Below are 23815 nucleotides of genomic sequence, written 5' to 3' on the forward strand. Positions count from 1 at the left end.
TCGTCCCATACAGGGTCGCGGGGAACCGGAGCCTACCCGGCAACACAGGGCGTAAGGCCGGAGGGGACACACCCAGGACGGGACGCCAGTCTATCGCAAGGCACCCCAAGGGGGACTCGAACCCCAGACCCACAGGAGAGCAGGACTGTGGTCCAACCCACTGTGCCACCACACCCCTAAACTGCTATATTTTTTCATAAAAAGAAAGCCTCTGGTTTTTATGGAAATGCACAAAATGTCTACAGCCACTTGTCCGAAGCAGGGTCATGGCAAACTGGAGCCTAGCCTGGCAGTGCAGGGCACAACAATGGGGACACACACCCAGGATGAGGCACCAGTCCATCGCAAGGCACCCTAGGCAGGACTCGAACCCCAGACCTGTCAGAGAGCAGGACCCAGCCAAGCTTGTTGTGCTACTGTACCCTCTTTCTGCAAATACACTTCTTTCAAAATAGGTATTCATACAAGAGTAACAACTTCATAAATACAAATTTCAGAATAATTGGACTCCCATTTTATTTTCCCTATTTCTTGTTTGTATCAGAAAATAAAATATGATATGAAATGTCTGACTGTATAACTACTTTCTAAGGGATCCCTTTTTTCTTACATTTAGTTATTTAGCTGATTCTCTTCTCCAAAGTGACGTAGAGTATTAAGTAACTTAAAATTATTTACCCACTTATACCACTGTGTAATTTTTTTACTGTAACAATTTAGGAGAAGTACATTGCTCAAGGGTAGTACAACCAGAGGTAGGGATCAAAGCTGTGCCCTTCAGAGCTAAAGGCAGTAGCTCTAACCAGTACATTGCCAGCTGTCCCTAATAGGTTCTTCTTTTTCACTACGGAATAAAAAGTGGCAATGTGAGACCTTTTTTGTTAGCCATCGAAAAAGAAAAAAGGTAAAGAACTGCCATTACAAAAGAGAGAGATGAGTGTTGATCTCCAAAGGCATTTCTTGTGTCAGTTGATATGCAGACTTTATGGAACAAATTACATTTGCTCTTAACTAAATTCCAGTAAAAGGAACCTCCGTTGTATGTGGGAAGCCTGTACTGCATTTGTTTTATCATCTTTGAGTGCCAGTAATTATGAAGGGCCACACTAGGTATAGAAAGAATTGCAAAAAATTTATTGGAATTTCTTTTAAAGCATCGCATGATTCAAAGAGTGACATGAATTGTCACTGATTGGAGATCCTGGTTTAACAAAACACTTGATGCAAGATTAGCAGAGTCTTTCCATGTAATTTACAGGGAGGGGGCATCGGCAGGATTTGACACACGCAAATCTCTTGTAAATCCAATAGATGGTGAACAGATTGTGGTGTTGTTTGTGCTGGCCTAAGGCTGGACATCTGTGTTAGTCCTAATTCAGCTGCACAGCGAGTTAATGGAAGCCAGCAACTCTTAGTTTGGACCAGATTGTTCAACGGACCTTTTCAGTGCCATCACTTGGTAGTATATGCAGGAGTGGAAGGCTCAGATTAGTTGGGACTGTCAGTGTAAGTATTAACGTTTACTCTGCGGTCATAAAACACTCTACACTGCTGTTGCTGTAAACCTAAGTGTGTTATAGTGACTAATATTATCAGCTGTAAATAAGCAGGGTTTGGCCTCTGCTGCTCCTTATTTCTGACTGTGGAATCACTGTAATGTGATTTGTCTCTGTAAATATATGTAAGTGTATGGACCTTCTAGAGAAAGTTTTCCTAGTTTGATGTTGAAGAGCTGAACGGAGGGGACTGCTTGCTTGCTATGAGTCTTCCAATTAACAAAGTGCTCCTATGAGGTTTAGAAAATGTTGGAAGTAATTAACATTTCACTTTACTGTGCAGTGTCTTTGCCCAAAGGGATACAATCAGCAGCATGTGGAAATTCCTCATCATAATGGTTTGATAAAAGTAATCTGGACTGTAATATATGAATTTGAACACTCAAGATGTGGCCCCATTATAACTGATTAATTTCAGGTAGCATGCATATTTATAAGAAAAATGGCAAGGACTCTTGGGGTTGTAATAAAAATACTACTTTGTTGATCATGTTGATATTTTTTGTACAGTTTATATAGTTGGTTGAAACTGTGACTGGTATTATTTCCTTCCAATTCCCAGAAGCTCCATGTGTCTAGTTTAAGGGTAAGTGAGAATTGCCTGGCTTTTTCTGCTCTGGTGGTTTTGGATGAAAAGGTTGACATGACACAAAAAACATCACGCTGGGCCTTTGTGAGAAGGGTAATTAAAAGGGGAGAGCAAGGGGAGAAGCCCCAGCTGTACTGGTATAGATGACGAGATCAGCTGTGAGGAGTTATTAATTTGTGTATGACTAGACAAAACTGCAAAGTGATTTTGTGATGCAGTATTGTGTTTCTAGTCTTCTAATGTGAATTTACATCTTTACATTTGTTGTTACTGTTTACACTTTCACTGCTGTACTGTTAGAAAATACACAGTGTTATTTTTTACTCTTTCTCTTTAAATTATACATTTCTCAATAGATAAGCAAGTTCTGTTTTATATATTCACATGTGTGACTGTAGTGGATCAAGTGAGGTAAAAGTACCAGATGCATGTTGTCCATCCAGACTTCATCTATACTCCTTATCCACTGAAAGTGTATAAAGCTTTAATTTTGATGTACTAGTAGTTGTTGACCTGGCTTGTATATTGTCTGTCTTTGTTTTCAGGAGGTCATTGTACGGACTGTACCCTTACAAGTCTAGCATGATTGGGCTGGAGTCTCTGGCAGATCCCTCTGGTAACTGGGATATAGTGGAGACCATTGGGAAAGGAACATATGGGAAAGTCTACAGAGTAACCAACAGAAAGGATGGGAGCCAGGCTGCAGTGAAGGTCTTGGACCCCATCAGTGTAAGTCAGTATCATATCATGCCCAGGAAGAAAGTGTAGGTCCATCCTTGAGTGACTTCAACCACCTCTGACTCCCTTTGTCTTCTACTCTAATTGATTAAATGTCCGTCTTAGTCTGCTGTGCAGGTGAACTAAATGAGCACCAATCTTGTTTTTCTATGCTATCACCTGGCTCAGCTCAGTCCTGGAAACAAACGAGCAGTGAGAATACATTCCAGCTCTTCTTCAGCTTCACCATCTTTTCCTTTACTTTTATCTTTTGTCCTTTCCCTGTAGGTATCTTTCCATGTTCACAGTTCCCTGCTTCACAGTGCTTGTTAGATTATAGTGTAATTTTGGCTAAATTTACTTTATTTTGGGCCAGTTTTACATAGTGTGGGGTTCACTTTAACAAAAGTGAAAGTCAACTCACTAGGTATTTGTATCACTTCACAAAATACGCTGGCTCAGGTGTTAAAAACATTTAAGCAATGAATTTTCAAAGGTGCGAGCATTCTGCATTTCTGCAGCCAGCCATTAGGTGTCAATAAAATTTATCCAAACAGAAGGGGAGAGCCTTCTTTTATCTCACCTACATTTATTCATTTAGCTGACACTTTTCCCCAAAACACCTTATACACCCATTTCTACAGCTGGGTAACTATACTGCTGAAGAACACTACAAATGGTAGTAGGATTTGAACCTGCAACCTTTGAGTTGAAAGGCAGCAGCACTAACTGCTGTGCTAGCAGCTTTTCTGTTTGCAGCCAGCTCATGTCTCATGCTCCTGAGAGTTTGCTATTAGTAACCACAAAAAGAACACCACGTTTATGGAATGAATCCATCAACAGCTGTCTTTTATCAGGGGTTTATGGAGATTATGTGTTTTTATTTTCTGTAATAGTTTGTTATATTTTTAATTTAGCTTGAAGGTGATAAAAATGTTCAAATATAAAGTCTTTGTGAAACAAAGAATTTTTGGAGATGTTGGTGGAGATCTTTTTTATTTTCATTAGTTCTATATATTTTAATATATTTTAAGTTGTTAACAATCCTAAGTGTCTGAAAGTGATGTGAAAGAGCCGCTTCCAGGACGTATCCTGCCTTGCACTCTGTGCTTCTGGGATAGGGTGTGAACCACCACAACTCTGCATTGAACAGCAGTTTTTGATATTGGATGGATGTACTGTATGAATGTGTTCTTTTTATTTATTGTAGTTTTCTCTAAGGCTTTTGCAGAATCTAAACCCTTAAGTCGAGGGATATGTGTATTCTTTAGGATTTTCATTAATTATGTCTTAGCAGTAAAAGTAACTTTGGAGTTACAAAGTTCCGGTATACATGTAAAAGGAGCCTCTTTATTTAGCTAGAAAACACCAGTGCAGAGTGGTTTTATTAAGTCCTTAGACATTTAAGTTGCATTTTAAGTGTTTGTCTGGTTTACAAGTAAATATCTTCATGCAGAAATATTTTTTCCCATTCTTTCGAAATAATATTTTAAATTTTGGGGATGTGGTGGGTTCAGTCAGTGGCTGCTGTGTGGCAGGCCTGTGGTTCCTTGTGATGGACTGACGTCCCGTCCGGGATTTGATTATATCTTTTTTAATAAGAGCCACCTAACTCTGTCAGTGATTTGTTGTTATGTGCTCCTTCCACTGAAGTGGCCTTCATCTGGAATGGTTGTGCTCTGCCTTCAGGATAGCCAGGGTGGGAAGATAGAGCAAGTTCCCTGTCCATTCCTCCTCTTGATTAGTGCAGTCACATTGTGTGTTGTTCTCCCTGCTGCACTGTTATTGTATTATAATTTCTTTGGTCAAAGACTGATTGTCCCATGTAAGGACCATTTCGATCTGACTGAATTCCTTGTGGAAGGATGTTGATGAAGAGATTGAAGCAGAATACAATATCCTGAGGTCCCTGTCCAACCACCCCAATGTGGTGAAGTTCTATGGAATGTTCTACAAGGCAGATGATATCTCCGGGGGACAACTCTGGCTGGTGCTAGAGGTGAGAAGCTGTTTCTCTGCTGATGCATGTCAACCTTTGATGGCACTCACTGAAATTCTGCTTTTTTGCATTCATTGTAATTCAGAGTTTTATAAAATATGAAAGGAAATATAGAAAGGTTTAGTTGAGTTTAATGAGTTTTTGGTGATATATACTACAATAATTAAAGTGAAATGATGGTAATGGTGTCTTTATGAAGAATCTTTGTGTTTTCCAAGTCATAAAATAAGAAAACTGTGCAAAATGTGACATACAGAAAATGAAAATCACCTGGATCAGGAACATTTAATAACTAAAGAAATAAATGATAATAAACACTAGTCTTGATGAGTACTGCACAAACCTGTTTAAATGAGAACATCTTCACTGCGATGGCTGAACTGGGGGGATAGCTTCTGAAAATAAAGATCAGCACGTGTGCAAAGTGGCATCTGTCTTCATGTGAACTGCAAAGATAAGTGCTGTCCCTGTGAAATACGGAGTCTTCCATGTTTTGCCCATGCCTTCTCCACCTTCCTGCAGCTGTGCAATGGGGGCTCCGTAACTGATCTCATCAAGGGCCTGCTGGCGTGTGGTCGCCATTTGGAGGAGCCTGTTATTTCATACATCTTGTATGGAGCACTCCTGGTGAGATGTCCATCACCTGAGCTTCCAGTGGTGACACTGAGGATGGTTTCCACTCCTTTATGAAAGTCGCAAGAGATTTGTTTGGTTAAAATGGCTTAAACAGTAGGGGGCGCCCTAGTTGGGCATTACCAAAGGGCATTGTCTCTGCAGCTGTCGTGCATTATACACTTCAGTGGCCGCATTGAGGACTCCTAATCAGTTCCGTTCCCTTTCCTCTCTCCGTTTCATTTCATCTGTCTGTCTATTTGTCTATCTGTTTATCTATCTGTCTGTCTGTCTGTCAGGGACTGCAGCATTTACACAGCAACCGAATCATCCATCGTGACGTCAAGGGGAACAACATCCTTCTGACAACAGAAGGAGGAGTCAAGCTTGTTGACTTTGGTAACTGCTTTCCATTTGTTTTGCCTTCTGTGAGGCGTTGTGGCCCGAGGGGACAATCTATCACCTGTTCAGATGGCGGGCGAGCTGCAGGGTGGTCCTCTGAAGCCTGCTCTGTATGCCATGTTAACGCCCCTGATGGGTCCTGCTTTAACAGATGGGACATTTCCAGAGCTTGACACTTCATCCATTTTTTTTTTGTTTTTCTTTGCACTGCTGGGTAAATAACTTATTTTTGTGACAAAGAGATGGAAAAATTCTGGCGTCTGCAAAACATTTTTTACTAAAGACGACGTCAGATCCCTGGTCTCGTCAAATCTTTGCATGCCATGGGCCGTAGCCTAACTCAGAGCTGTTGTTCCTAATTTAAATTTCATTATTTGATCCTTTGCATATAAAAAGAATGCAGTTCTAGTAAACGACTTTGACTTGCCCTAGGCATGTTTATTTTCTCTGTGTAAAAAAATTAAGTGGACTCCTGCAGATAAAAAGACCGTCCCACTTAATTTGAAATTATTATTGTCATTTTGACATGCCTTTCGGATGATTGTTATGCCAAGTTATAAAAAAGGAAGAACACAGAAAAATTAGTCTTATAACAGGATGCATGTTAACAGAATTGGAAATTTGAATTTGTGTCTGTTTTCACAATCTTTGAGTGCATATTTCTTTTATTTATTTAGAACCAAAATGTTCAAAAAAGTCCGGTCAGCGGTTTTTAATACATGTGGGAAGTACATTTTCAGAGAAAGTAATTTTTGCAGCTGTTCACGCGTTCTCCATTCACCGATGAGTCAAGCTTCTTACATAAGATGTGGTTCTGCTTTTGTACCCAGGAGTCTCTGCTCAGCTCACAAGCGCTCGTTTGCGGAGGAACACGTCTGTCGGTACCCCCTTCTGGATGGCTCCCGAGGTCAGCCCTTTCGAGGGTGCCACAAAGAAACGGCATTACCTTTAGTGCACGGTGCATCATCTCAACACATCTGCTCTCTCTGCACCTGACAGCATCGAAACACTGACACTGTGGACTGTGCTTTTCCAGCGTGCCTGTCAAAGTGTTCATTTAATTAGTCTGTTAATCATACAGGCTCCAATAATGTTTTCAGCTTAGCTGACACTGAGTTGAAGTGACTTCACTTTGCATAGACCATATAGTCATCACAAAGGATTTATCATATAACAAATAGAAATGTGCTCTCTGAAAATACATAACCCTAGCAGCAGTAGCTACCATGCTGCGAGAACATGCTAAAATAGATTAAAATTGTATTAAGTTGGAATTGTTTTTAAATGACTAATTTCAAAAGGGGAGGAAAGAAATTCTGTCTATTTACAATAATCCAATTTAACCGATGGAGGTTTCTCCTTATTTTTTGTGTGCGACTCCCTCTGTTGCTTGCTCCGACGAGCAGAGGCAAAGTGTCTGGGAGGAGATGGGTGTGTGCTCCTTGCAGCCCTGCCCCCCGAATCGCTCAGCATTCGCCTCCACGCGCCACGTTCTGGAGGTCAGCCCAAGGTTAATAGCTGGGAGTCTGCGGCCAAAGGCCTCGCTCATTGTAGCAATGAGGCATGATCCACGGGCCAGTGGGGGGGCAGCCCCACGGGACAATTATTACAGAGTTCACTCTGGCTTTTGATTATTGTAATCAAATGAGGGGGGCAAACAAAAGGCTTAAGAAAAGGCATTAAGAGTCTATTCAAATGATAATGTGCGGTTTAATTCACAAAAAAGCAAAAGAGAAAGCCAAGGAACATAAATGTTAGATTCATGAACTGTTGATTAGCTGCATACGGGCATACTAATGCTGTTTTGTGTATCTGGTATTAACTTCTGGAATTTCTAAATAAATTACGTAGCCAGGAGTACTCAGAGTATATTAATTAGAATATACTTGTGTTAATCAGAATGTATTTATTTTCTAACATTTAAAAGGCTGTTCCATGTTTTTCAGAAGAGCCAGCTTCAGTTATTCCTTACCATTTTGTATATCAAGCTATGGACACGCCTAATTTACATTGACAAAGTGTATTATCCAGTGTGATATACATGACTGGGGTCGTAGAAAGATATTGCCTTCAGTGTAACACAGACTATAGGGGAAGTATTTTCATCACATGGCCATCAGTAGCTGGGGAGTCTCACTTCAGAGCACTTAAGGCTAATGGGCTTTTTATAGCAGCCAGAAGCGATTAAATGGTGGGAATGACATCATCAGCCAAGGCAGTGGTAGGTGAAGTCCTCATGAATGGCAGGTGAGTTCAGCCGCAGCACTGACCCCTTTCCTGTGGCAGGTCATCGCTTGTGAGCAGCAGTATGACTACTCTTACGATACCCGCTGTGACGTCTGGTCGCTGGGCATCACAGCCATCGAGCTTGCCGATGGAGACCCCCCTCTTTCAGAGATGCATCCAGTCAAAGCCCTCTTCAAGATCCCACGGTAAGGCACTAGAGGTCGCCTTAAACACACAGCTGGCTGGGGCTCTCCAACGTGTGCCTTTCAAATATGGTCCTTTATAGATTATCTACCGTACTACAGGCAGCTCCAAAAGGTAGAGCACATGTCAGCAAAGACGGAGGCTTTCAGAAATGATGCTTGTCTCCCCACTTTCATAATATGGATGCTGTAAATATTCAGGGAATGATAAGCGTATTTCAACTCCATGTTCCAGTGCATGAGGAAAGAAAATTATTTGACCGCTTACTCAGCATCGCGTTCGTCTGTGCCTTATTCAAGCGTGACGCTTCAAAAACTGAACAGAAAGATTTTGCATGAAGTCGTCTTTTCTTTGAAGTAATTAGAAGTCCCTTAGGGCTGGTTATTTGCTAGCTGTCATTTTCCCACCAGAATGTACTGTTTCTAACCCACGTCCTCTTACATTCACAGATTTGATTGATTCTCTTTTAAAGGCTTTTGTGGTACAGACGTGATTGTTTATTGCCAGTTATCATATGCGTTCTTAGAAGTTGCCTTTCTGATTGTAATTTGCATTCATGATTAGCTCTATTGATATTGAAACGAGGCTGTCATCTGCATCCTTGTCACAGAATTGCCTCTTTGTCGCTGAGCCTGAGACGGGAAGTGTGCCAACATGTCACAGAAATGACCCAGGCCATTGGAGTGCTTTATCACAGTGTGTTCACACCACTATAAAACAGATTACCACAATTACATCAGCACAGACAGGCCTAACTGCTGCCTGTAAATCCTGGGCATGGACACTTTAGAGGAGCACGCACGGAAGACGTGCACTCAATCACTGGCAGAAAGGGGAGAGGAGTACAATGCTGTGTGTTACAGAAAACGTGGAACTGTGAAAATGTATTAGTGATTGCATAGTTTTCATTGTACATGTCTCCTGGGAGAGACACACACTTTTACAAGAGTCATTCTTATAATATTAAGATATCCAGTCATTAGTGCTTCATACCAAATAAGGCAAAACTGTGTTTATGACAGAGTAAGTGGGGATCCATCCCACATCTTCTCGCCACACCCTGGTGTCATGAGACAACAGGGCTTCTCACTGCGCCACCGCAACACTCCTACAGAGAGCTGAATTCTACTGGTTGCCAGTTCAAGTTGTGGAAAGGGCCTTGTTATTGTACCCTTGAGATGGTACTTTACCTTAGCTGCTTCAGTAAAATTTTAAGAGGATAATAGTGCTGTGGACAAAAGCATCAGCCAAACAGAACAATAATTTCAGCAGTATTAGTCACGTGTCTCTGTGTTTTCCTATTTCACCCTGTTTTGCTTGAATGGTTTTTAAGATTTTCACTATTGACCAAATGATTTTTTTGTGGGGTGGTGGAAAAGGGTCATGCACAGGGGTATGTTCTTTGTTTTGCTTCACTACAAGGTTTTGTTGTGTGTATTTTTTTTTTTTTCCCTTCCTTATCAAAATTGATTTTTTTTTCTCACCACAATAAATCTTCTTCGTAGGGACCCTTTGGCTGGTAGCCACCGGATAAATCATTGTGCTGAACCATGAAATGATTTTGTTAACATGTCATCTGTCTAAAACACGTTTTCTCATCATCCTCTGGAACTGAGTGGAGTGGTACAGAGGAGGCAATCTGACCAGTGTGGCATTTTTTTTTTTTAATACAATCAACCTAGGCTATCTGTTGCCATCTTGTGATCCTTTGTGAGCGACTCGCCCTTTTCAGTGTAACTGAACCTATTCCACAAGGGCAGTTTTCGCATTAATAGCAATAGTATTTTTAAACGTGTGTAGAGATCTCCTCGGCACTTGTACGTGGGGATGAAAACAGTCACTGTAGAAAATTCCATCAAACATGTTTTGTTGTTATTTTTGTAATTTTTTTTGCTGAGCGCCAGTTAGATTTTGCAGGTCTGTGTCACATTTACCAGTTGCATCAGTTTTAAATTTCTATTTATAAACTTGTATAGGGGACAGCGGTAGCGGTGTGGTTGGCATTGCTGCTTTTGGATCCAAAGGTTCTAGGTTCAATCCCCACCTCTGGCTATAGTGCTCTTGAGTGAGGTATTTACCCTAAGTTGCTCTAGTAAAAATTACCCAGCTGTATAAATTGGTAAACAGTTGTAAATTTGTAACTATAGTAATTGTAACCTTAACACTGTAAGTTGCTTTGGAAAAAAGCATCAGCGAAATGAATAAATATAAATGTCTTTTTAGTCTTCGCAATGTAAATCTTATTTTCTTCCAGATGCTGGGATCCTCCACCATTGTATATTGAAATTTTTAGGTTGCTTGATATGATAGCCCTTATGGTAATGTGTACTAACCGTGAATCGCATTAGGGACCTTTGCATTTCACGTTCTGCTAAGATTCCCTGTGAAAACACGTGGCTGAAAGTGGCTTGTGGATGTTGTCATGCTCTGTCTGTGGATCTCATTGATGGAGTGCAGGGACTCAGTAAGGAGCTGGCCAACTGAATAAAATATGCCTGGAGAATAAAATCATATCCAGAAAACAGAATGGTTACTGTCTATATCAAAATACTACTAACTGAGTAGTCACTCACATTCTATGGGCAACTAGTGGATTTATTTTTTTTTTATTTAAGTGATACAGTGGAGGGTGAAGGATTTGTAGAAGATGTATAGAAGAACTTGGCCAAAGTATGAATTTCACAATATATTGTGTTTGCAAACAGTCATGCATCGTTTTGATGGGAGTCTTTTATTATTCTAAATATTATAACACACACACACACACACACACACACACACACACACACACACACTCTGTCTGAACCGCTTGTCCCATACAGGGTCACAGGGAACCGGAGCCTAACCCAGCAACTCAGGGCGTAAGGCTGGAGGGGGAGGGGACACACCCAGGACGGGACACCAGTCCGTCACAAGGCACCCCAAGCAGGATTTGAACCCCAGACCCACCTGAGAGCAGGACCCAGTCCGACCCACTGCACCACTGCGCCCCCTTTAATATTATAACAATTTTTACTTATTTCTTAATGTACTGACCACAGAAAATGCCATAATGGTGAGGATGGCATTAATAATAGTAGTAGTAATACTGATGATAATAGGGACAGTAAACACATCTTCCTAAAGAAGGAGAGCACTTACTACTGATTTGAATTTGAGCCACTGTACAGCAGTAGTGGGCTGAGTGTTAGTATCTGAGCCAAGAAAGGCTTTCCAAATCAGGGTAAACCTCAGATATGCATTTTCAGTTCAATCTTTCTGTGGAGACATTTCAATGATCTAGGAATAAGTTGGCATTAAGTTGTATCCTGCTTCTTTCATGCAGCGTATTAAAACTTCATACCTTCTGAAAGCCTTGCAGCTTTTAACTTTTTCCATCTCTGCAGACCCAATCCAGGACAGGGACTTCCAATCTCCTGGACAAATTCTTATAAAGTATTTCTTCTTTGTAAGGAAATTGGCAGAAAATTATCTGCATTCACTAGGGGGCATATCTCACTTTAAAATCAAAGTGAAAATGTCGATGTTAATGCAGCTAGAAGAAACTCCCAGTTGTAGGGCTCTTGTACCCATAAGTAGCAACAGTGGTGCAGGTTTCAACATCCGAGTGGTCCAGTGCAGGGTTCTGTCCAGTTTTGAGTTATGCCTAATAGTTCCTGTGTCCCCCAGTTAAACCTCTTGGTATCCATTCATATCCTTTGATAATGCTAGAAATTACAGTTGCAGTTCAGGTTCATGCTAGGATCCTGTAAAGGTTTTGAATGACAGACCATGATGGCTCCAGTTTGCACTTTGAATGTCATTTCACTTTGCGTTTTCCTACCCTTGAAGAATGCCTTAGTGTAGCTTGATTGAGGATTGTTTTCTTGTATTTGAGCTTTTCAAAGTAAGAGTTCCATAAAGCCATTAACATGATTTCAAAAAGTATTCTTGCTGCCGTTATTTCCTGTGCATCTTTTTGCTGGCATTATTAAGCTCTACGTATTAGGCTGTATGGTTCTGTATAGTCATTTAACAAGAATCATAGTAATTCTCCACAGTAACCCTATGGCCACAGGCAGAGGTAACAGAGCCTTTAAAATGGTAAGGCTGCAAAACTTTTATGACTAGAATTAATTACTGAGACTGGAGAGCGCTTGCAGAGAGTTTGTTCGTGGGAGGCTTAATTGCTTGAGATGATTCTCCGTGCTGTATTTGCCAAACTGAAAATCCCACTGAGAGTCATAGTGCAAGGGGCCCATCTTAAAAAGTCTGTTCGGCTGGAGGATAACTGGCAAAGAAGCAAGTCAAAGGTGTGTTTATCCACCTAAATCTGATAGCTGTACCAGTGTATAACCGGGGTTGTGTCTATTCAGATGGACACAATAGCTGACAAAACTGGCAGGGGTGAATGATGCCTTGTCAGTTGTAACAAAGGCTTAATAAACTGTGCAGCTGGAGAGTTATTTGCATGCTGATAGTCTGTTGAGAGACAGCACTTAGCCATAAGGTAACAAGTAATGTACAGTACACAGAGGAGATCCAGCGCGACTGTGTGCCACGGTCACGTGTAAACTTCAGTTGGTTCCTGCCCGAGTCAACAGTGTGTCATTCTGTGGCCATATGTATGAATACTAAGCTCCTTTTTTGTTTACCAAGAGCTTATTGGAAGACCTGCTCTTGACCCCCAGCTTTAAAGGCTGTTTTCAGGCCTGTGGCCTCTGTTGTACCTAAGATCGCTTAGCAACAAGTAAAATATTCCTAAATTATGTCTTCATCACCTCCATATAGTCGTTGAATTTGTTTATCATCTTTAAAGCAAGTCTGCTAATCATCCTGAGGAATAGAAAAGAATCAAGAATGAAAAGCTGTATGGTGTGGAGTGGGAAAAGTTTACTCTTCCTCAGAGTTAAAATCCCAACATAAGCAAAAGATGAAATGGTCTATTTTAAAATGGTTTCAGACTTACGCATAGTGTGTAAATCTCTCTACACACCTGGTCATGTTTGGTTGTTTTTGTTGTGTCTTTCAACTTCTTCAGATTTTGCCAGCCACAGCAGGCAACCCACCCAAAACCACTGAGGTTTTGAGATCCATTCCATTGTTCCAGGGCCTTTCAAACATTGCTTTTCTTTCTACGTATGACAGATTACTATTGATTAAATGCCAGCTGTTCAATCTATCACACATACAGACCTGTAATATTTCAGAGACCTGTATTTACTATAAGTGGTTTTAACATTTCAGAAGATGGTATTTTTATCTTTTTTGGCCTGCTTGAGTTTTCTTTGATTTTAAAGAGTCGAAAGCACCAGATCTCCAGCATCTTGTGGTGCTCCATTTTTTTGTTTGTTTTCATCCTTTATACATTTCTAACAACCATCATTCAGGGTCTCAGTGGTCTGAGCAAACCCTGTAAAGTATAAGACGCTGTTGTTAAAAATGGATAATGGGTGAACTAAGCATTTATTGCATAGACTGCTTTTGTTCTGAGGGACTTATTTCCCTGAATAGAATTTGTATTGCAGATTCAAGCATCCTGGCCATCCCTGACATTTTACGTAATTCTGGAAATTGACTGCCACTTTTTACCTTGCACTGCTGATGACTGAGAAAATTTTGAAAAGGTGTGGTCTATTGGGGAGGTAATAAGTAATAAGCATTGCTAACACATACAGCATGTGGACTGAAGTAGTACTGTCATGAGACTCAGTTTTGACTTGTAGTGACTCAGATAGGAGACTGGAAGACCATTGCCCTGTCCCATACTCATTACATGCACCATGGCCTGCAGGCCTCGCTTGGTGATGCTTGCTGCCTTATGGAAGCCCTTTTAAATGGCTGTTGACAGAGGAATTTTCTTCTCCCATGATTTTGACCCCCTTTTGGCTGATGCTCTGTGGTGCACAATGGAAGGCTGCTTCTGTTTGTCACTTCCAACCTTTGGCGTTGCTACTTTCCTGTGGAGAATGGCTAGTGTGGGCCTTCTGTATGAAACTGGGCAGTCAGAACCACACAAGTGCTCAAACAACCTGGAGTCAGCTGTGGTAAAGATGTACTTAATACATTCAATGTCTCTGTTGTGGGAGTCTTTATGAGATGTATTGATGATGATTTTCTGAAAAAAGTCCATTGCAATAATGGAGAAAATAACATGATGCAGGCAGTGACCTTATGAACTCTTCACTAAAAGCTGGAAGGTATTTTGTTTAATGAAAGTGAATTTCATTATGATTCTTTTATTTTGTATGAATGCAATAGGAAAATGGTTACCTTGTATTAGACTTTTATATTTCATGTTTCCTTGAGTTTTGTCAGTTTGCCAGAATGTGAATGAACCATCTTCAATATATTCGTCGTCTTTTACCCTGTAATCTGTAACCTCCTTTATTTATGACTATATTCTGTCTGTATTGTTCTTGTGTGACCATATGGCCCTGGATTCTTATTACTGGGTATGTGTTGTGCAGGAATCCACCACCCACACTACGCCATCCGGAGAACTGGTGTCGGGCATTCAGCCACTTTATTGCGCAGTAAGTACTCTGCTCACCGACCACTGCACTTACTCACCTATTGAATACCCTGCCCACTCACCAAAGTACTTAATCACCTGTTGAGTATTCGACCCATCCCTTCCTGATTTCATCACACGGGGAATACTGTACCCATCCTCACCTCACTTAATGGCTCAGTAAGCACTACACCCACCCACCACTGCTCTTCATAGCCCAGTAACTATTCCTCCTACCCCTACATCATTTCATTACCCAGTGAGTACTTTACCCACCCACACAACCCACTTCATTGCCCATTGAGTATCTTGTCCAATGACTGTACATCTTCCCTGAAACCTAGTGCTCTGTGCTCTGACCCCAAACCCCTCTTTTGTCAAGGGGAAACAGGGCCTGGGGACAGTTTTTTTTTTTTTTTTTTTTTTTCCATTTATAGTCTGTCACCAAACATAGGTCTCCAGTGTACTTCACCAAAGCTGGTGACATGATTTCACTTCGAAGTAATAGAAACCTGTACTTCACTCCTAATGTCTCTCATTCATTTCACATTCTGTTGATTTAATGATGTGAAACACTGGTCAAAAATGCCATAAAAAGATATTTTATTGACTGTGATGTGTGTTCTTACTTATATATTTTTAATAGCAATCCAGCTCTTACAAGCCTGAAAATATTTACTTTCTTTCATGTTGTTGTGGTGTGCTCTGCGCTAGGAAAAAAGTCTCTGGGTGACACCCTTCATTGTATGCTTCCTGTCAGATCATGTCGAACCATGTTAGCTTGAGACAGATAACATGCCTCTGATGCTACAATCAGGCAAGTCATCAGAAGTGAGCTTCAGTTTATCATCACAAAAATCTAAAATCAGAACAACTCTCCATTCACATGTTTGATTAGTTTGACTATCATTACAGAACCCAATTATGAAATGAAAAATGTATTGATGATGAAAGCTTGTGTAATTCTTGAGAGGATAAGTGGAATTTTAGTATAGTCTAAGTATACATACATACATACACACACACACTTTCAGAACCACTTGTCCCATACGGGGGTCACGGGGAACCAGAGCCTACCCGGCAACTCAGGGCATAAGGCCGGAGGGGGAGGGGACACACCCAGGACAGGACACCAGTCCACCGCAAGGCACCCCAAGCGGGACTTGAACCCCAGACCCACTGGAGAGCAGGACCCGGTCCAACCCACTGCGCCACTGCGCCCCCTTTAAGTATACATATATCACAAATTTAAGTAAAATGAGCATATAGGGAGAAATACAGAGGAACCTTTCCTGGAACCACTCCTATTACATTGTGGAAAATTATTTATTCAAACACAACTTTGGGGTGTTTGAATAAATATACAATATGATTGTTTGCTCACTTACTCCTAAGGATTAAAAAAATTAGGATTTCTTCTGGTTTTCCTCCAAGATATGTAAGGTCATATTCCACATCAAATTAACATTTCCATCCTCTGGCTGTCTGCTGTATTTTTCAAATCAACCGTTTCTGTACAGGTCTCCTCACCCTCTTTCTGACAGAAATGGGTCACTCCACAGAGAGGACACTGGCTGTGAATGTGCACTATTGTTAGCAGTCCTGCTTGCTGATCTTGAGTTATCCTTTCATGGTTTTCTGCTTCTCCAACCCATTGTAGTGACTTTGTTGACTGTGTGAAAAATTTAGTTTTCTTTTTTTTTGTGATGGGATTAAATTCACGTCTCCCAGAGTGTACATTGGTTTTAAGGGGCTGAGATTTACTCCAGCACAGCTGTCATGTCGGGAGGTGGAAATGGAAACAGAGCCTTCTAGGTTACAGAGATCCGTTGTCCACTGACGGAGTACGGGTCTGTCCTCACGCTACGTTAGATCAGTTACATTTCAGCTTTATTTATGACCTGCTGAGTTTAATTCAGTTTAAAATCATTCAGTTTTTTTTTGTACTGCCAAAGGGATTTGTGTGTGGGTAAAGCCTTCTGACTAATGGGGACTTCTTGAGTATTTAGAGTGCCAACCTGCTGAATTGATTGCTTTTTAACAAGATAACATCAACTTCCTCTACATCAGATGATGTTTACCTCTTTTTTCATTTGCGTAAATCTGTCCAAGGAGGAAATGTATTTTTCTGTGAATTATCAGTCCCATCATGGAGGGCAGATAAGTTATCAGACCTTATACTACCATAAAAACAGATAATGCCACACACAGGCTCATAACATTTTCCCCAAACATATGCCCTTGCTATCCGCTGCGAAATTCAAGCCGAAGGTCCCAGAGAGAAGATGTAAATGAGAAAACATTAACTTCTTTCTGTGCTGGTTTTGAGGAGCAATTTTTGCTTCACCTCTGTCTGCCTAGTATTATTGTCAGTAGGGGAGCAGACATTATTTCATTATTTATAATGAAAACATCAGACAATATAGCTGTGAAATTGCCACCCTTAGGGGTAATTAGCTCATTTGTTTGTTTCAGTTCTGCATTTGTCATTATTCCCATTCCTTCCGGTGGCAGACTTGAGTTAAAAGCAGTGCCACAACAAAATCTGTATATATATTTCTTTTAATATATGTAATGTTTACAACCTCCTTTAGTTTTTTCCTTCTTATGCAGTGCCTTCCTTTGAACATCGTAATACTTTTATGCACCTCGTATAAAGTGAGGACGTTGCAATGAAGACTGTTTTTGGCAAAATATTGCAGCAGCTGTTTCTCTTTCATCTGAGCAGCCACAGGGTACCAAAAGGAACCAGTAATCTAACACTTCATGTCCTTGACCTTGTACTGTACCCTTTTCATTCGTTTTATTATTGATCGTTCTCCTATGACTTCTAATTTCTAACCAGCAGAAGAGCCAACTAGATACAAATTTGGCCTTTTAGGCTTTTAGTCAGATTCCAGTAAAATAGTATTGCACATGAACTCATTCATTAATGAGCACATGCAGCAGTTTTTATTTTCTGCAGAAATATTTCTGCAGTCACCAAAAGTAATGCAGAATGTCAGCCCTTGTTTTGTCTTTTCCTGAAATGGAAGTGAAAGAACTTCTTTGTCATTACACAGGAACACAGAGAGCTCATCTGAATTGATGCTTTCTGCTCCTCAAACAGCTGTATTGTGTTTGTACTGCATTTTGTGCACAAGTCCATGTCTTTAACCATTATGCTACCTAATGTTCACTAAGAACTAATGTCCATGACGTAAGTGTGATACTTGGTGCATGAATTGTAGCAAAGCATTGAGGACTTCTTGTTTTTTAATTAATGTGTATTTGAAGAAATATTACTTTTGAGTTGTTCATTGGGCTCCAGTAGATTGCAAAGGTGTGTGTGTGTGTGTGTGTGTGTATATATATATATATATATATGGAACCAGTGTAATATGGGTCATAGTATTTTATTGATTAATTCTTTTGCCAGGCACAGGTAGGACAGAGAAGAAAACTGAAGTGCAAGAAGTTCTATAGTTGCCATGTCAGTACCCCATGTTTTAGGGTCACTGTCAGAGCCTTCTGTGAGGTTGGGTTGCATGCAATGACTCAGCTGAGAAGTGAGGCTGTGTCATCCTGCACCGAGACCCAAATGTCCTACTGCTGTCTCTTTGGCCATGAGTGCTTCTCTCATGATGAAGAGAGAAATCGTAAGTGTGTGCATTGAGAAAAGGCTTGGCACTTTAGTTTTGACTGTGAGACAATGCATTTTGGTGGGGGTCCTCTAAATGTGTTTTATTCTTTCACTTTTTTCACTTTGATTTTTGTGCTACAATATTTTCAGCAGATGCCTGTGCAGTGTCACTGACTCACACAAATGTTGATTAAGATTTCAGTATTCATGAACCTCAAAGTGCTATTTTACAACAACATAACAGATTGTATAAAATGAGTGAAAAGCAGGACTCTGTTTAAAAAATAACTATTTGACCTGAGTCATTATTTTAAGGCAGCAGTGTACTGCTTTGTGTAGGAGGAGATTTTCTGTTGATCTGAAACATTTTTCTAATTTTATAGAAATGAGGTTTGAAAGGGATTGTGCTATCAGAGCGATATACAGCTCTACATAAGGCTTATTGGGGGCTAGTGCACAATACAAGGAAAAACGGACAATGTTATCAGGCGGCACAGGCTGGTGGCAAAGACACCCCCCCAACCATGCCTTTGTGTAAGCGGGCAGCCGCCATGGTTCTGGGTAATAAATGCATCATCAGTGCCTGTAATTGTGTGACCAAATAGCTGCCTTTTGTGACAAAGTGGGCCTGGTGTTTAGGATCCTGACAGAAGCACCACGCTAATGACTGCAACCTCTGGTTAATGTTCTGACACTAATGAATTCTGGGAATTAATTTTCTGAGCAAGAATACTGATAGAATGAAGGGCCAGCATTTCAGTGTAGATTAGGAAGCAGGAACCAGATGGGTACTGTTGTCTTAGTGTGCTTTTCTATTTATTGCCTTGAGGTTCTATAGATGCTGTTGAGGATCAGTGTTTGAACTATTAAATTATGGTAACAGCAAAGAAAAGGAAAGGTCACAAATGTGGGTATGTTACCTTCTTGTCTAGATAGACCAGCAGGTAGTATGATGGTTAAGGACAAAAGCCTAGAACATGAATGTTGTAACAGATAAATCAGAACCTGCTGTTGTACCTTTCTTGTACCAGCTGTGTAAACAGATAAAATTTTAAGTGACTTTTTGAACACATAGTAACAAAATAGTAATAGTAAATTGTAGGGTTTCTGGTGTACATTCTTTAGTTTTGAGAAAATAAACACAATATTATGGTACTAGAATTTGATTGTAGCTGATTTTTTTTTTTTCACTTTTGGAGTGAAAGCAAGGTAAATGCAAACACTCCATGCGGCACAGAGCAGGTGAATGGACTGAGCACCACGGACAGCACCACAGCACGTGGCCTGAGACTGACCTCACAGCTTTTCCTTTAGAGCTCCAAATAACTAAGAAGTGTGAGCCTTTTGTATTGGCTGCCAGGCCTGGTCACTGTGACAGTGGATGTTGGGAGGGAGAGACAATGTGGCAATCGTAGGCTGGGGAGAGATTTCAGGCCCTCCTACAAGCCAGAACAGTATCCATTGAGGAGATTTGCAGTGCATCCATACAGGTAAGTCACGAACTTGGGCTTGACGGAACTAAAGCAGACCTGCTGTATGGTAGTATTTTCGTAGCAATGCTTCTCTAAGCGTTTTCACGATGTGGACTTACAGCCTTCTGGACGTCTTCTGAAGGACATACCAGTATCTCAAGATCTAAGTCAAGTGTTGAAACAAATTAAATTTTTCTATTGCGTAATGTTTTTTTTGGGTGTAGGTAACACCTATTATATTATTTAAAAGGTGTGTTTCAACAGCTTTGCACTCTTCTCCTGTTCATGTGCACATTTTCTAAGATTCATCGCGCAAAAACTACCTGTGGACCGTCTGTACAATTTTTATTGGAAGTGATATTTTTGATTCAGTATCAAGATGAGTCCTACCCTTTACTTGCATTTTATAGTTTAACTGAGTAAGCTGTAGTGTGTCCAGTATAAACTGATAACAGCATTCAGTGATCACATAGTGATTATGATGGAAGAAATTTAAAGTAGGTCTGCATGTCTCTTTCACGTCTTTCCTCTCTAGGTGTCTGATCAAGGACTTTGAGAGGCGACCGTCAGTGACCCACCTTCTGGAGCATCCGTTTATCAAGCAGGCCTACGGGAAAGACATGGCCTTACGCCACCAGCTAGCTGCTCTAATCAAAGAGCAACAGAAGTTGTCTTGTCAGGCCAAATCCAAGTGAGTGTGGTTGCGCTGCTCTGTTATCACAGTAAAGGCAGAGAGAAGTCTGGTGCTGATGAATGGATGAGAGGCGCCTACATTGAGGAACCTATTCAAATATTTTTTGTCTTTTTTTACCATGTTTAGAAAGCTGGTTATTATTTCTTGTGTGGTAAAGTGAAGGATTGAGTAGGTTTTTGTACAATACCCACTTCCATGTTGTGTTTTTGGCAAAACCAATACTGTATTGTCTCTCCCTCCATGATCCTGAAGTGCTGAGTGTCAGGGGTGGTTTTGTGAGGCACTGGCCAGTGGGTGGCAGAGTTTCACTTTCTCCAGATATAGAGATTTCAGGGAGTCTGTTTGCACCTGAGTCAAAAGTCAAATCTGTTACTGAGCACTTCTGAATCTGAGTGACACGGTTTTTAATATCATTTTTGGTGAGAAAACATGGTTTGTTCCTGTTTTATGATGCTCTGTTAAGATGTTTTGCATAGGTCAACAGTGGCTTGTCTTAAAAGGTTCTTAGGTTCCTAGAGGATCTACAGTTGCGGTTATTTGACGCAGTCATAGTAATAGTTTATTTAGATTAAAAATTACTTTTTGGATTAAATATTAACTTTTAGAAATATTTCATACAGGAATTTATGCTCTTATGTATAGTAAAACTATTTTAATCCACATAAAGCAAATATTTAATATAGGAAACAAATTACTTTTTTCCCCTTACAATCACTACTTATTAATTTATTACAACTTATGAATGTTTTACTTTCATACGTTATAACCATATGGGAACTTAACTGATAAAAGCATAAAGCATCAAAAATAACAACTCAACAGTAATGCAGTTAGTGATGGAACTAAAAATGTGGCTGTCCCCATCTGCTCTTCCAAAAACGTGGTTGGAGGCAGACGGTCCACGTTGAGTGCTAGAACGAATCTAGACTAAACTGCTAATGCTGTCACTTCCATCATGGATCTGTACATTGACAAAGACATTAAATAGGTCAAATGCTATGAATGCAGGTGCCATTTGTGTGTAGCTCCTGATGACTAAGACAAACACTGAATTTATCTGGACCCAGATGCACGGTCTGTTGCCAGGATAGTAGGGAGGGGAAGAACCCACAATGAACAGTAGCTATAAATGCTCTCATTGTTGCCTCCGCGGATCTATTTGGAATAGGGAATTTTGCCTGGGAGGACAAACAACTATTGCTAGTGACTCTGATTCAGTGTCTCCAATACAAGAATGTTGCAAAACAATTGCAAGAGGAATTTCAAGTTTGTTAATTCTCGTACTAATATATGTGATACGTAGAACATAGAAATATGTAGACATATGTGATGCGTAAATATCTGAATCTGGCGTTTTTTGTTCAGGACATGACAAAAAATAGTAGGGTAATGTAAACTGCACTAGCATTGACAAAACTACATTATGCACATAGAGGTGTTTTTGTGAAAAGTTGTATTATTCAGACTACTTTTGTGAAATGGCCTAAATAGAAAGAAAAGGCTGAGAAAGACAAAAAAACAAATTCCAGATTTTTGCAGTCCTGCCAGTAAATTTGTTTTAGTATTTGCATTAGACAAGATATTTTAAAACTGAGCTTATTTAGTTTACATGTAAACATGAGAACAAATATATAAGAATTAAGACAGTTGTTAAATAATATTAATAATACTGCACTGAGGTGGTGATTATATAAAGCAATTAATTGCCTTAACTGCTGCTACAGAAAAACAATATCTCGGCAAGACTCAATTTACAGTTCATTTATATAGCATAAAAAAGCAGAAAACTGACATTTTTTGCTCTTTCATCTGTGCAAATTTTTATCCAAATATTATTATTATAATAAATTGTAAGTCTGGACATAGAGTTCCTTGATAAAGATATTCTGAGCTCTGGTCAACAAGTGATCCCAGAATGAGATCTGATTGGACCACATGGGCACAGCCTGCTGGAAAGAGGATTCATTGTTTGACAGCTGCTTCCTTGACCATGTCTTCTGCCTTCATGACCATTGAAAGTGCAGAAAGGGCTCAAGGGAGCCTTCTTCTAATGAAGTGCAATTCCAGACTGGGTTAGACCACAACAGGTCTATCAGAGACCAGTAGTTTGACATGAAGTAGCATGTGTAGAAAAATACTCTGGTTATTTAAGCATTTCAGTCCAAAATCAGTGTGGCATATAAAACATGTGTTCCCCCCCCCCCCCCCCAACTTCCTGTAGGCATGAGAGAATCAATACTCGTAAAACCCTAAAAAGTGAGAGCTGTCCTGATGACGATTTGGTGAATCTCGAAGTTTTAAGCGAGGTAGGGTGGCGCCCTCACTGCAATTACTGCCCTGTTGTGTGTGATTAGTGTTTTTGCCACATGTTCGCTGCTGCACTATTCTGCCTCATTCTTTTTTTTATAGGAAGTCATCATCTCTCATCTCCAGAGGAGGTATGGTGAACTCCAGATCTACACATACGTTGGTGATATCCTCATCGCTCTCAATCCTTTCCAGACCCTTAACATTTACTCACCACAGGTACAACCTATGCAGTCAGTTTTACGTGGCTCTTACATATACACGTATAGATTTCCTAAAACCATTAACAATACCTCTTTCCGTTATCATTTTTCTTTCTTTAAAAAAGTCTGTTTTCTGTTTTCCACAAAAACAAAAATGTTATTTGCGTCTAATTTTCTTTTAAAAAAATGGACACTATAGGTAGTCAATTGAAATAATTTTCTATTTTCTGAAGAGTTATGAAGTCAGGTTCGTTTCTGTTAGCTGCATGTTAACAAGAATATAAACAAGAATTATGATAATTAAAGCAAACTCTTCAAACCAGCTTCTAGAAATATCCCCTAGAAATTAAGTAGATAATAAGCTTAACAGAGAGACAACCATACATTTAATTCTACTAAAACTACCTTTAGATTTCTAAAATCTTCATGCTTATTGTTTTTACAGGTCTATTTTGCTTGAGAACACAAGTTGGAAAATAATACATTTTAATTTAAGTACTGCGCATTCCTTTCCTTTTCCATGTTTTCTATATTATGGTATTTTTGTTTCTTGTCCTCCCATTGACTGATAAGCACAACCCCAACATCAAAGCCTTGCATAAAAATGGGACACAAAAAAATCAGTTTCATATCATTCCAGCATCACCTGGCAACCCCCAGGATGTCAGCAGATTGTTAGAAATCGTTTTTGAATCAGGCCATACGTAAGTGATTTTAGT

General features: G+C 40.1%; 1 protein-coding gene across 2 annotated transcripts; it reads left to right on the forward strand.

Annotated features, from left to right (window-relative positions):
* The first annotated feature begins 2706 nt into the window (after window positions 1-2706).
* On the forward strand, window positions 2707-23795 carry LOC114912027 (myosin-IIIb-like). 2 transcript variants are annotated; one of them, XM_029256585.1, is made up of 11 exons: window positions 2707-2874; window positions 4727-4861; window positions 5384-5488; window positions 5773-5872; window positions 6706-6782; window positions 8162-8307; window positions 14755-14820; window positions 20428-20583; window positions 22808-22892; window positions 22996-23112; window positions 23737-23795. In XM_029256585.1, the coding sequence occupies exons 1-11, from the start codon at window positions 2728-2730 to the stop codon at window positions 23773-23775; spliced, it is 1173 nt and encodes a 390-aa protein (XP_029112418.1). In that variant the 5' UTR covers window positions 2707-2727; the 3' UTR covers window positions 23776-23795. The 2 variants fall into 2 exon arrangements, with proteins under 2 accessions (XP_029112418.1, XP_029112419.1); XM_029256586.1 differs by lacking the exons at window positions 14755-14820; window positions 20428-20583; window positions 22808-22892; window positions 22996-23112; window positions 23737-23795 and having other exon boundaries at window positions 8162-8311.
* The last annotated feature ends 20 nt before the right edge of the window (window positions 23796-23815 follow it).

The sequence above is a fragment of the Scleropages formosus genome, chromosome 12 (assembly GCF_900964775.1).
Source record: "Scleropages formosus chromosome 12, fSclFor1.1, whole genome shotgun sequence".
NCBI lineage: Eukaryota > Metazoa > Chordata > Actinopteri > Osteoglossiformes > Osteoglossidae > Scleropages > Scleropages formosus.

Bases quoted from the DNA above. Each gene is read 5' to 3' on its own strand.
- LOC114912027 (XM_029256585.1), top strand. From the start codon at position 2,728: ATGATTGGGCTGGAGTCTCTGGCAGATCCCTCTGGTAACTGGGATATA. The intron at 6,783-8,161 runs GTCAGCCCTTTC...TTCCTGTGGCAG, and splicing joins CCTTCTGGATGGCTCCCGAG to GTCATCGCTTGTGAGCAGCA. The intron at 22,893-22,995 runs GTAGGGTGGCGC...TTTTTTTTATAG, and splicing joins ATCTCGAAGTTTTAAGCGAG to GAAGTCATCATCTCTCATCT.